Below are 13,699 nucleotides of genomic sequence, written 5' to 3'. Positions count from 1 at the left end.
TCTGTTAAACTCAATTCTGTTAAAATCAATTCTACCAAACTCAATTCTATCAAAATCAATTTTGTTCACCGCCAATCCAAACACACACTAAGAATATTATGAACAGTAATATATACTAAAGGAAACGTGCACGTAACTCTCTAAAGCCACAGGCAACATCAGTTTTGGTGTAAATGTTTAAACTTTAAAGGTATGGTGATTCAACAAACAGTCAGCAAGCAACAAATGCATTAAATAAAGCAGATAATCCAATCTGCTACCAAAATCACAAATCATTCTAATCAGTAAAGCATTGATCAGATACAATGTCTTTCTGAAAATGTCATTCCACCTAAATGCAACTAACTTAACCAAACTAGTAATTGGTGTTGCCAAACACCAGATACACCCTTAGCATGTATGCTGAATTACATTAGTAGAATAATTGATTACAGAACATCATTTGGATACATGAATAATAAATTATATCCATGCAATAAACAAATCAATCTGTACAGAATATATAAAGAAAACCTTGGTCTCTAAACACTATCTCTGTCTTCATGTATTTATCTTATCATTCTGTATGTTTTCCACTTTTCTTCTTTACATAGTAATTTCAGTTTCTAATCCTTTTGAACTTTGGCATTGGTATATGACTGTATGCAGATGCTCAAAAATTAAAGCTTGATGCATGACATCTTGCCCTTTATCAGTCATTTTATCTGAGGTTGCAGAGAAGATCAGCAATAGAACCTGTTTTAAAGAAATGAAAATTGACATGAATTAAATTCAAAATAACATCTTAGGATTAAACTCGTGAAAACAACAGAATGAAGATGCGACTTACCTATATTGATGACCAAGAAACAGCTTATTCCCTGCTAGATTTTGCCCAGAAAAAGCCCTTCTTTCGGGTTGGGTGATTATCTAACATGCTTTTGGAACCCTTTGAGCCAAATGAGAAGTGTCTACTCAGAAAAGGTTTCGCAGAAGAGCTTCTTTTGCTAGAACTAGAGTCCATTCTAGGACTTTTACTTTGACGCTTTTTATCTTTAAACTGATCGAATACAACAGAACCGTCATCAATATCATTATCCACAATTTGGGTCCTTGATTTCTTATTTCGAGCTTTTGAATCCATTTCTGCTTTCAAAGTTTTTTCAAATAATTTACGAGCTTGTTTCTCGCCAAAAGTGCAAACAGGGCAAGCTGGATCATACTTGTTGATTTCAGGTGTCATACTCTCTAAGCATTCAGCATGATAGACATGTCCACAAATAAGAACTGAAACTACACAAAGGTCATTATTTACAATAAGCTTTTGAGAGCTCCAAGAAGACTTTTCGGTTAAAAGATTTGAGCAAACACCGCATGTTTGTAAATCAACTGGAGAAGTTGAAAACCGATTACTGAATCTAGCCAACCTTTCACAATTAAAACCAAATGACTCGCTATCAAATGACCATCTTTCCATGGGAGAATTGCCCGTCAGCTCAGTCAAGCCAGGCCTAGAGCAATAATCTGAAGACCCACCACCAGAGTGCATACCATATTCATTGCTCCATGAAGGAAACACGGGCCTTTCTTCAGATACATCAAAATTGCTAGGTGACTTAAATCTCATGATTCGGCTATCAGAAACTTGTCGTGATAACTGGTGTCCTGTGGAGTGGGAGGGCCGCCTTAATGGTGTTGAGCTCGATGGAGGTGGACGGCTTTGAGATGGCAGAGGAGATATTGACAACGAAGTAGAAGACAATGTGGGTGAAGTTTTTGTAGGAAATGGACATGATACTGCTGATAGCTCTTCCAACTCCTTCACCTATAGAGAGATTCATAAGAAGGAAATACACCCAATAAATCGGATATAAACTACTGACAAAAACTTAAAACAACACCGAATTCCTTCCCAGTTATAATCTTACCTGCTCCATTCTCCCATCCATGGAAACATTCCTTGGAATAGATTGATCTGACATAAACATTATCAACTATGTCAGAACTGTGAATCAATCAATGTAGTGAATAACAATGACTCAATTAAAACAGATGGTCTATATTATTTTTCAAGTCCCGGATTGCTGTCTTGCATCTGTGCAGAGGTTGGCAAGATATGAAGCAGACACAATATAAAAGAAGCCACTTTAAGATACCAAGTAATTACTGGCCCACAGGCAAAGATACACATTGATCAGAAAAGTTTTTTGGTTGACTTTTTAAAAGGGCCTTAACACAGACAATTTTCTCAAATGGAGCTTCATCCCAGATTGTACGTTTATAGGGGGAAATGTTGGCGGAACAGGCTCTAGAATAGTCAGATAATAAGCCTGTTTTCCCATTGGTGGGGGCATTTATAGGAAATTCACAGAATAATTTCCCCCTGTATTTGAGAGGGAAGGTGATTTGTCCAAACATTGCATGAAAGTATTGTCTTTCAGTGCAATGGGATTGTTAATTACTGGTTGATTTTTTCAGACCACTAAAGTTAGACATTTATATGCTTACAAGATTTTCCATTCTATTATCTGTTTTGTTAATCAAATACTGGACTATGATGAACGAGAGAAACTTAATAACTTATCCATTGGTGCACATTCCACCCTAACAGATTAAATAATGAAATAAGCTTATCAAAATCAAAGGTCAATAAAAAAGATTCAATAAACTATTCAAACAGAGTTAGGCTTATTAATGAACAAGCTTACACCAAACACACTCCTCATTTTTTTAATTTTATTCTCAAGGTAACAAGCATTGAGGGGCTAAGGGATACTCATTGTTTTGTTTACTACAACGGCTGACCATGACCGATAAAGTGCACTGCTAAATTGATGGTGAATTTGTAAAAGTGCAACCAAAGCAGTAAAAGAAAGAAAATTACTGACATACACCCACTTCCAAAAGTGCAACCAAAGCAAATGTATTATGGACTGTTAAAATCAGAGAATTGATTCAATGAAAATTACCAGAAAATGATTTTGTGTGTCTGGCAGCTCCTTCAGAGATTGGGGACTTTAGCCATCTATTCCTTTGATAATTCTGCGACGGGCTTCCATCCTCGGATATATGTGATCCATTTTTATTCTCCAACCTATCATTTCGGCCAACATCATCCGAAAACCAATTTATAGTAGTATCTTCTCCAGCTACACGTCCTCGATGATCCCACCTCAAGCTCCATGTCGGGGAACAACGAACATTCCTATGCCAGATTTCACTAGTTGGTCCACTTTGAATAGTTTTATCTCTGGCTGCAACACAACAAGCAGCACCCATTCTGATTCAAGTAACAGTATTTAGCTTTTTATGTTAACACAGCCACCAGAAACACCCATTCACCAGTGAACACTGATTTCTCCCTGGAACAGATGAGAAAGACATATCATCAATTGCGATAATCTATAATGTGACAGCCAAAACATAATTAAAAAAATTTCAATCATTTGTCAGCCAAAAAAAAGTGAACATAAGAGTAACAAAAGGGTGTTAAGAATTGTCGCCATTTATAAGCAAATGTTCATGTCATATATTGTCTGATATGAAACTCTTAACACACCCTCACGCCCAGGACTAAACATCCGGGGCATGGAATTAAATGGTGGGTGACCCGATAGCAGAAACCTGATTGCATATGGCTCAATAAATTTTAAATCAGATTGTAATATCATATTAAGAATTATGAGTGGACCTAATTCAACCATACAAAATCGGCTTGTAGGGTAAGGATTGTCGTCCTTATAAGCACGTGTTCAAGCCATATATTGTCCGATATGGAACTCATGGAAAAAGAAGTGCAAGGAAAATCAACTTAAGAGACAACTCATAACAAAATTTCCAGCATGTTTGGATTAGCTTATTTGACCTTATCTAATGGCATAAGTTTTGTAACACTGTGTGAAAGACTTTATCAAAATATCAAAATAGCTAATGACATTTTTCAAAAAATTTGTTGAACTTATTTTTATAAATTATATCTAATAAATTTGATCCAAGTACATTGATTCTTCAACGAATCTAAACGTAACATTTTTCTTATATTAAGGACGAGGTATTCAAGATAACTAATGAAAACAACTGTTAGCATATATGAAATCAATTATAATTCATCTTATCTTTTGTTATTAAAATAGTTTATGCAAGCTTATTCATAAGCACTTATTTTAATAAGCACAAGCTGCAAATAAGCCATTAATTCACAAAAACACAAAATCTATTCAAACAAAATCATTATACTCTCTCATTTAGCTATAACTTATTATAACCTACCTCAATCACCAGAAAATTGAACACACAGCATGAAACAAAACCGAATAAAATTGGCTCCAAATAAAATACCTATAGCATATTTTTCCAAAATTGATTAAAAACGAGTTCTGAAATCGTAGTATGATCCAATCCAGAAAATCAACATCTCAATTATAGAAAACAGAAAGTAATAAAATTCAACACTCGCACTTTCAGTTTCACATACAGATAGTCAAAAGGATCAGAAATCAATGCGGAAAAATCGGAATTCTCAATAAAAATATTGGATTTTTAGAGAGAGAAACTATAGAGAGTGTGTGTGTTAATACGAAGGAGCGATACATGATAGAAGCATAGCGCACCTTAGACGAAAACAGGGAAAAAGAGAGCTTCGTTACTTCAGTTGTTGTAAAGGAATTTTTAGAGAGAGAAAGTGGAGAGAGAGAAAGTGGAGAGAGAGTGATGCAGAGAGAGAGAGATGCAGAGAGAGATAAAAGAGAAGGAAGAAAAATGGAGCGGCGCCGTCTATTTTGACGCTGTTAAAGGAACTCTCGCTTTCTCTCACGTCTTAGTCATGGTTGCCGTCGCATGTAACGGCGTTTTGTGGATTCGTGGTTTTCTGGGAATTTTAACTTGTAAAAGAATGCCACGTCAGATTAAACTGGGAAATTTACTTCTTTTTTTTTTTGTTAATTAATGTTATCCTAAATAAGAAATGAATTATTCTGCTACCTTATGCCCACATGTTAAAAAATAAAAAGCAGAAATTTTGATATCAAGAAAATTGAATTCCTCTTTTTGAATGATTTTTTTTTCTATTAAAATATTTTTTGTCGGTATTCTATTAAGCTCTTGAATTTATGCTTTTAGGATAAGTTCGTATTTACTAAAAATAAAACATATCCTTTTTATTTTTTATTATGAATTTTTCTACAAACATGTCTCTAATAGTTGTTACAATAAATTTATATTAAGCATGTATTGTTTTTACATGATTGATTGATGACAAATATGATTTTAGATATTATAAATTTGATGATGGAAAAACTTTCTTAAATATCACTACGCCAAAAACTGGAATAGACAGCGCACCTTAGAGGGCGTTTTATTACAAAAACGCACTCTAAAGTGAAGCGAAAAAATAAGGAACGAACAATTGGAATAGACAGCGCACTTTAGAGGGCGCTTTTGTAATAAAGCGCCCTCTAAGATGAAGCGAAAAAATAAGGAGGAGATAGAGGGACAACAATACAGGGCGCTTTTTAAAAAGCGCCCTCTAAGGTTACCCTTAGAGGGCGCTTTTAAAAAAGCGCTCTATAAGTCCATGTGCATTTCCAGTTTATAAAGCGCTTTTGAAAAGCCTTAGAGAGCGCTTTCATAAGCGCCCTCTTAGGCCCCCTTTAGAGGGCGCTTTTTTTCCACAAGCGCCCTCTAAGGTCCCCTTTAGTAAACATTAAAATTATAACATACTGCGCGTTTTGTTATTTCACTCTCTGTTATTTTCGTTCTTTTTCACGTTAGGGTTCTCACCTCTGTTAGATCTACGACGTTTCCTCCTTCTATTAATTCGTTGTTAGCTGTTCGATTTTGACACCATAGGTATTTTTCTAATCTTCATATTACTTGGTTTCTCTTCTGACGTTCGCTATTGTTCATTTTTGGTTTCATTTTTCTTGGTTCCTACATTTATTGAGTATTCTGATGAATTCCGGAAGTCAAAGGGTCTCATCTTGGCTACTTCGGATGTATCTGCACGTGGAGTTGATTATCTAGATGTTACTCTTGTTGTACAGCTATATTTGGATCTCCTTCCTTGTTTCACTTGTGACTATATTACCAGCATGCTCGTGTCCATATGAATTTCTGTCCTGTTTAACGCATACTCGTAAGGACACTCAATACATACATTTGCTAAAAGTGCAAGCCTTTTTTATTATGATTTGCCAAATTATTTAACGCTTTTATTGATTTCAAATTGTCATGTTTCTTCCATTTCTACAATGAACAGGTTGGTCTACCGGCTGATAGAAAACAATATATACATCGACTAGGTAGAACGGGGCGAAGAGGAAAAGAAGGGCAGGGCATACTGCTACTAGCTCCTTGGGAAGAGTTCTTTTTAGCTACTGCAAAAGATTTACCTATTGGGAAAGCTCTGGTCCCTTCAACTGATCCTGACACTAAGAAAAAGGTATACTTGGATATACAAGGGAGACAATTATTGATTTTCTTCTAATACTTTAGCTAGTTTTTAGACAAACAAACCAATATGTGGAGCAACGATTAGCTACGAGTTTGGCAGGATCGCGGTGTGTCACCATGATTTTGGCAAAAGCTAAATTTTAAAGCTTTAGCAAAATTACAATGCCACCTCGAGTTCATTAAACTCACTGTGATTCCAATGATGCACTTACATTTTAAATTGTTAACAGGTGGAAAGGGCTCTATCCAATGTGGAGATGAAAAATAAAGAAGCAGCATATCAGGCATGGCTTGGTTACTACAACTCTAACAAGAAAGTGGGGAAAGATAAGTATAGGTTAGTGGAGCTTGCAAATGAGTTCAGTCGATGCATGGGGCTTGATAGCCCTCCAGCTATTCCTAAGCTTGTCCTTGGCAAGATGGGTCTTAAAAATATCCCTGGTTTACGTTCCAAATAGGTTTCCATTCAATTTCTGATAACAGTTTTGTGAAAGAGAGAAATGTTCTTGAATTGAAATGCCCCCACTTATAGTTTGATTTTAAGACTTGAAACTTCTAAATTTCAACTATCATAGTAATTTTTTCTGTATATTTTGTACTTCTAGATGAATTATCATTTAACAAGTACTGCAAAAACTTCAGTGCCAGATGAATTTGTACTGTAAATCACTGATGCAAACTGTCTAAAATAGATATTCAATCATTAGTTTATGATTTAAAACATATACCTCGAATTGTTTTATATTTTGTGTGTTGAAAAATGATAAGAATATATTTTGATGTTTTTGCTTTGGTCATTCCCATTGTTATTTTATAATATTTTGTGTGTTGAAAAATGATAAGAATATACAGTTTTAGGTGTACTGCTTCAATATACAGGTTGTCTAAAATAAATAAATAAATATAGCGCTTTTTAAAAAAAAAAAATTTAAATAACCACCCACTTTAGAGGGCGCTTTCCAAAATAAGCGCCCTCTAAACCCTTTAAATTTCCGCTTTAGAGGGCGCTTTCCAGTAAAAGCGCTCTCTAAACCCTTAAAAGTTTCCACTTTAGAGGGCGCTTTTCAGTAAAAGCGCCCTCTAAACCCTTAAAAGTTTCCACTTTAGAGGGCGCTTTCCAGTAAAAGCGCCCTCTAAACCCTTAAAAGTTTCCACTTTAGAGGGCGCTTTCTTTAAAAAGCGCCCTCTAAAGTGGCCCTTAAAGGGCTTAAAGAGCCACTTTAGAGAGCGCTTTCACCAGGAAAAAAAGCGTTGTCTTTACCTATGCCAGCGCCAGATTAGAGGGCGCTTTAAAGCGCTGTTATAGGCCAAAAAAAGCGCCCTCTTTTCCTTTATTTGGCGTAGTGTATATTTTAAAATATTTGGATTTTATCAACTTGTTTATCACACTTTTACTATATTGTATATGCATTTTACATATAAGATCATAAAATACATATTATTTTTATTTGAATTTTTTGATATTACTCATATAAAAATGACATATTCAATTGAATTTGCTATTACAAATAGTTTAAAAAAATGTTACTTAGATTATAGAGATGCATCACTATTTATTGAAGGATCTAGATAATATCTTCAGGGTTGTCTTTGAGAGTGTATAAGACAACTTATATCGGAGAGTCTTATACATTTTCATGAATAAGCTATGAAAAAAAATTCATATATATATATTTCATAGATAGTTTACGGTTAAATAGAGTCTCTTAAAAAAATTCAGGACTCAACTAAAGTTATCATAAACTTTTCACATAGGGGCTCTTAAAATTTTGAGACGGCTCTGAAAATGTCGCAGATTATTATCATTGATTGTGATACCGCATTGATAAATTTTATATAATATTTTTCTAACTTCTTTTCTTTTATTGTATCAATATCATATAACAAAAAACGTGAGAGGTAAATGTAAGTTAGATGCAAAGTCTAAAGACTCGAGAAAAAAAAATGTCACATTAAAAGAAGTCTAGGATAACATAGCAGCAACATGGAAAACTATAATAAATTATTTTACATAAGAGTCTTATATTGATTTTTTTGGCAAGTAACATAGTGGTTGAAATTCATCATTTTAAAGGTGAACAAGTTGCATTTGATGCCCATCCGCATCTCTCAACTAAGTTGGCTTAATGGGATTTATTGATTCTTTTGTGCAATTAAGATATGTGTGAAGGCGTGAAAAACACAAGAAATTGGGGGTTTGAATTGGGTTTTATACGCAAAAGTTTTTCCAAAACAAGAACATCATTTAACAGGTTAATAACAAAGAGATAAAAACACAAGTATTTTTATCTTGGTTCGCTTAAAACACAAAGCTACTCTAGTTCACCCGCCAAGGTGATTTTGCCTTATACACGAGGACTTAATCCACTATAACCAACAAATTATAACAATAACAAAGAATAACCTTCTTTGTCTTCTTAAGGATAACCTCCTTAAGGAATCAAACAAACAATTTGAATAATATTTTGTGTGTTACAAGTTGCTTCTATACAAGCAAATTTTACACAAATGATAAACAATTACTTAAAGGAAAACTGTGTACAAAAGAATGATAGTTTTTCACAAAAAAAAAATAGACTTGTCAAGATGTTGTATCACTGGTGTTTCCTTCAAGTCTCCAAGTCTCACTTATATAGCATAAGAAGAGGGTCGTTGGAGGGAAAAATAGGGAAAACTCATAGAGAGGTTGTTCACTATTGGATGGTGAAAAGAGTGATATTGCGTATTGTCCTTTGCCCATTAAATCAGTGGCAGGTGTTATGTATAGTACTATCCTTTGCCCATGAAATCAGGTAGTGAAGATGATATTTGATTTGTACTATGTACTATTTGAGCACGTTCTCATTTGATCTTATCTTCAAGTTCATTGGCTTCAGATGAAAGTTGATGAAGCATGAGATGAAGAAACATAGATCTTGATTTAGAAACTTCAGAATATTTGGTCAGAACCTTGACAACGTCAGTAATCTGGCTTGAGATCTTCAATATCTTCAGTATCTTTAGAATCTTTAGAGTCTTTAGAATCTATAGTCAGAACCTTGATAACTTCAATTGTCTGGCTTGAGATCTTTATAATCTTCAGCTACGTAACATAACTTCAGAAGCTTGCCATTCTTCAGAAGCTTGGTGATCAGAGTCATGCCCAAAAGCACAAACTAAGAGAACATTGCAGCAACAACATAACGTTTCCTCATAAGATTCTCAAGAGTGAATCAACACAGAAGTAGAAAGATCATTGTAGAAGCAACATTGAATATCTTTCAGAACTTCTAGTAACTGGCACAGAAGCGGATTTGGAACTCATTATTCAGAAACTGATGACGTTGCACGTTATATGTTCAGAATCAGAACTGGTTATTAAAGCTATACAATAACAAACCATTAGGGTACCAAAATTGTTCTCACTGAAATACAACATTATTATCATTAAAACCAAATCTTGTTCTGACAATCTCTCCCTTTTTTATGATGACAAGACATGTATTTTGATGAACAGTTTTGTACAAGGTAATCACAGAAAAATATATCTCACAGAAGCACACAACTCCCCCTAGGATGTATAATCCTAAAGAGATAAAATCAGAATGAAAGAACACTTTCCTGATTAACCTTTTTGAAGTGCTAGAGTAAATTTTCAAATAGAATCTGGTTTATCTTTAGAAGTTGATTGATGTTGTTCAGAGCACTGGTTTGTTGACATCAACATTCTGATGAGCTTCACTTCAGAATCTTGGTTGAGTTCTTTTTTAAGAAACTTTAGAGCTAGTTGTCTTCAATCAGAACTTGAAATTTGGTTCTCTTTGAAATTCTCTTTCAGAACTAGATTTTATTTGAAGAGCAAAATTCTTGAAAAGAACTTTCAGAACCTGGTTGAGAATACAAACTTTCAGAATTGAGAATTATTCACAAGAACTTGATTTCCCATTCTGATTACTATGGAGGAAAATCTTCCTCGTAGCTAGATGCCAATGCCAAAGTTTTTCTAAAAAGACTTTCATAAGAACTTGAAGTCTACAATTGTTTCGCAGAGTACCATTAAATCGTTAACAAGAGTGTTGAGGGTTAACTTCGGTATTCCTTCCATGATAGGATTGTGTTCATTAACCATGGAGCAACTGGAAGAATTTTTTTATTGAGGAGCAGCCATTATTGATGTTGAAGGAGAGGTTGAGCAGTTGCAGAGAGGTGTTTTAGTTTGAAAGATGAAAGTGTGGGAATATTGTGCGTGTAATGTGAAAATGTGAGTGAATTGGGTTTATATATAAAAAAATTGCAATGATGACAAGGTGAAAATACACATTCATAGGGGGAAACGTAAGAGTTTAACCTAATTCCAAGAATTGTGAAACCCAATGTTTCACGCTTTTATCACGCATGCTCAGAAAGTGGGACAGTCGTCACCACTTAGAATCACACAAACTCAAACGATATGACAACCATTAAATGCAACGACTATTCAAAATCAATAAGACAAATTGGTAAGATTGCTTCTGATCAGAACTTTTCTGATTCATGAAACTTCCTTATTTCAGAAAGCTCATGTTTCAGAGTCAACAAAAGTATTCTCATAACCTAATATAGAGAGACCTAAACATTCTAAATTACATCTTTTCATTCTGGATAAAAATCCATAAATAAGTTTTACAAAATGAAAACAAATATATCTTCAGCAAGGAGTTTTATAAAGATATAAGCCCATTGATGGTTTGTATCAACAAATTTTAGATGAAAATACCCTTCTGAACATAGTCACGTAAAAAGTGATGTTTAATTTTAATATGCTTAGCCCCTGAATGCAAGATATGATTCTTAAATAAACAAATAGCAGAAGTACTATCACAAAGAATAGGAATGTTACTCTCATATATCTGATAATCTTCCAGCTAACTCTTCAATCCAGAGTATCTGAGTGCTGCATCCAGAAGCTGCAATATATTCAGCTTCGGCTATTGAAAGCACAATTGTTGACTGTCTCTTGCTGGGCCATGAGATCATATTGTCTCCCAAAAATTAACAACTTCCAAGGATTTTGCTCTGATGAATGTACGTTCCTTCTGATTGTTGATCAATCTAGATTCCCAGAAAGAACTTGAGTTCTCCAATCAGACTCGTTTCAAATTCTGCATGCATTAACTTAGCAAAATCCTTGCATAGCGAAGCATTAGCATAATCAAAAATAATATCATAAACATAAATTTTCACATTCAGAATATCATTCTTAAAAGTTTTGCAAAAGAGAGTTGTATCCACTTTTCATCTGGTAAAATTATTTTCCAAAAGGAAGCTACTTAGTTTATCATACCAAGCTCTAGGAGCTTGTTTTAGACCATATAACGACTCTTTCAATTTAAAAACAAAATCAAGATTTTGAGAGCTTTCAAAACCATCCAGTTGATGCACATATACTTCTTCAGAGATATATCCATTTAAGAATACACTCTTAACATCCATCTAATAAAGGATAATGTTATGATTGACTATAAACGAAATTAAAAGATGAATAAACTCTAACCTAGAAATTAAAGAAAAAGTTTATGTATAGTCTATACCTTTTTGCTGACTATAACCTTGTGCTATCGGTCGAGCCTTGTTTCTGAAAACCTCGCCCTTCTCATTGAGCTTGTTTATGAAGACCCATTTGGTCCCGATGACATGGAAACCCTTTGGTTTCTGAACAAGATCCCATACATCGTTTCTGGTGAATTGATTCAGTTCTTCTTGCATAACCAGAATTCATTCATTATCCAGAAGAGCTTCATCAATAGATCTGGGTTCTATCAGAGATACCAAACCTAGAAGAGTCTCTTCAGAAGGTTTGAATGAAGATCTTGTTCTAACTTAAGTATTTTTATCTCCTAGAATCAATTTTTCAGAATGAGTGGTTCTTGATCTATTATTCTTCTAATGAGTTAGATCAACGACAACGTTTGGTTGAGTCGTATCTGAGTCATTTGCTTCAGATTCTTTAGCCTTTCCTTCTGAGTCTTTTTCTCCAGAATCAGTATCCATGGACTCTGAAAGATTGATCTTCAAATATGCAAATTTCTCAACTAGTTTTGACTTTTAAGGGTCAAGCTTATCATTAATCTAACATGAATTGATTCTTTAACAATTTGTGTTTCAGTGTTAAAGATTTTGTAGTCTTTGGAGCGTTCAGAATATCCTAACAATAAACATTTTTGTGCTTTTGAATCAAACTTGCCAAGACTCTCTTTAGTGTTCAACATAAAACATTCACATCCGAAAGGGTGAAAGTAAGAAATGTTGGGCTTTCCGTTCTGCCACAATTCATAAGGAGTCTTACCCAGAATAGGTCTGATAGAAATCTTGTCCTGAATATAACATGTTGTGTTAACTGTTTCTGCCCAGAAATGCTTAGCCATGTCAGTTTCTTGGATCATTGTACGAGTCATTTCTTGCAAAGTCCTATTCTTTCTTTCTACAACTCCATTTTTCTATGGAGTTAAAGGACATGAGAAATCATGGGAAATACCATTTGAATCAAAAATATTTATTTTCAAATTCGCCACCATGATCACTTCTGAATCTGACTATTTTGCAATTCATTTCAGAGAGACATGATTCAATATGAAAATGAGATATGTTAGAAAATACCTCTTCAGAATTGGAGTCGGATTCTGATTCTAATAATACCTTGTCTTCTGGTTCTTCAGAACCTTCAGGATCTTCTGTAGTTGCCATCAATACAACATTGGATTTTTCTTCGTCAGAATCTTCTTCTTCGGATTCTGAGTCATCCCATGTGGCTATCAACCCCTTCTTGCCTTTGAAAAAATTCTTCTTAGGCCTTCTCTCCTTTTTCAACTTAGGACAATCATTTTTGTAGTGGCATGTCTCCTTGCATTCAAAGCAGATAACTTCTTTTCCAGAACCTTGTTTCTTATGTCCAAACGAAGAATCAAAATGACTAGCATCCCTTCTAGCTCCTATGAACTTTCCTTGACTATTTTGCTTGTGCTTTCAGAGTCTGCTGACTCTTTTTGAAATTAGAGATAACTTATCATCATCTTCTGAGTCTTCATCAGATCCTTCTGATTCTTCCTCGACTTGATAAGCTTTTATCTTCTTAGGCTTAGATTTTAGGACAACATATTTACCTCTCTTCTGAAGTTCATCTTCTTCAAGCTCAATCGCATGGCTTCTTAAAGAACTAACAAGTTATTCAAGATTGATATGTGAAGACAAGCTTCTCAAAGTGTTTTGATGAATACATGCTCTACAAGCAAATATGCATTGAAAAAAGAATGCC

The 13,699-nt window shown here is 34.4% G+C and overlaps 2 protein-coding genes across 3 annotated transcripts; one reads left to right on the top strand and one right to left on the bottom strand.

The window, feature by feature from the left end:
* Positions 1 to 210: 210 nt before the first annotated feature.
* LOC127075742 (uncharacterized) lies at positions 211 to 4,880 on the bottom strand. Of its 2 annotated transcripts, none has more exons than XM_051017210.1 (5): positions 4,590 to 4,880; positions 2,949 to 3,341; positions 1,908 to 1,954; positions 830 to 1,804; positions 211 to 735 (listed from the first exon to the last, which is right to left on the bottom strand). In XM_051017210.1, the coding sequence occupies exons 2-4, from the start codon at positions 3,256 to 3,258 to the stop codon at positions 854 to 856; spliced, it is 1,308 nt and encodes a 435-aa protein (XP_050873167.1). In that variant the 5' UTR covers positions 3,259 to 3,341; positions 4,590 to 4,880; the 3' UTR covers positions 211 to 735; positions 830 to 853. The 2 variants fall into 2 exon arrangements, with proteins under 2 accessions (XP_050873167.1, XP_050873168.1); XM_051017211.1 differs by lacking the exon at positions 4,590 to 4,880 and adding an exon at positions 4,318 to 4,507.
* On the top strand, positions 4,706 to 7,053 carry LOC127137745 (DEAD-box ATP-dependent RNA helicase 31). The gene is made up of 4 exons (XM_051064172.1): positions 4,706 to 4,804; positions 5,922 to 6,016; positions 6,232 to 6,418; positions 6,660 to 7,053. Exons 1-4 carry the CDS (start codon positions 4,706 to 4,708, stop codon positions 6,885 to 6,887), a joined length of 609 nt encoding a protein of 202 aa, XP_050920129.1. The 3' UTR covers positions 6,888 to 7,053.
* The last annotated feature ends 6,646 nt before the right edge of the window (positions 7,054 to 13,699 follow it).

Source organism: Lathyrus oleraceus, chromosome 4 (assembly GCF_024323335.1).
Source record: "Lathyrus oleraceus cultivar Zhongwan6 chromosome 4, CAAS_Psat_ZW6_1.0, whole genome shotgun sequence".
Classification (NCBI taxonomy): Eukaryota; Viridiplantae; Streptophyta; class Magnoliopsida; order Fabales; family Fabaceae; genus Lathyrus; species Lathyrus oleraceus.
This window is presented reverse-complemented; position numbering and strand designations above follow the sequence as displayed.

What these genes read in the sequence shown, in the direction of transcription:
- LOC127075742 (XM_051017210.1), bottom strand. Translation starts at nt 3,258, where the DNA reads ATGGGTGCTGCTTGTTGTGTTGCAGCCAGAGATAAAACTATTCAAAGT. An exon ending in ACACACAAAATCATTTTCTG is followed by an intron (nt 1,955 to 2,948) that starts GTAATTTTCATT and finishes TGTTTATGTCAG; the next exon opens with ATCAATCTATTCCAAGGAAT. An exon ending in TGGATGGGAGAATGGAGCAG is followed by an intron (nt 1,805 to 1,907) that starts GTAAGATTATAA and finishes ATCTCTCTATAG; the next exon opens with GTGAAGGAGTTGGAAGAGCT.
- LOC127137745 (XM_051064172.1), top strand. Translation starts at nt 4,706, where the DNA reads ATGCAGAGAGAGATAAAAGAGAAGGAAGAAAAATGGAGCGGCGCCGTC. An exon ending in CTAGATGTTACTCTTGTTGT is followed by an intron (nt 6,017 to 6,231) that starts ACAGCTATATTT and finishes TTTCTACAATGA; the next exon opens with ACAGGTTGGTCTACCGGCTG. An exon ending in ATCCTGACACTAAGAAAAAG is followed by an intron (nt 6,419 to 6,659) that starts GTATACTTGGAT and finishes AATTGTTAACAG; the next exon opens with GTGGAAAGGGCTCTATCCAA.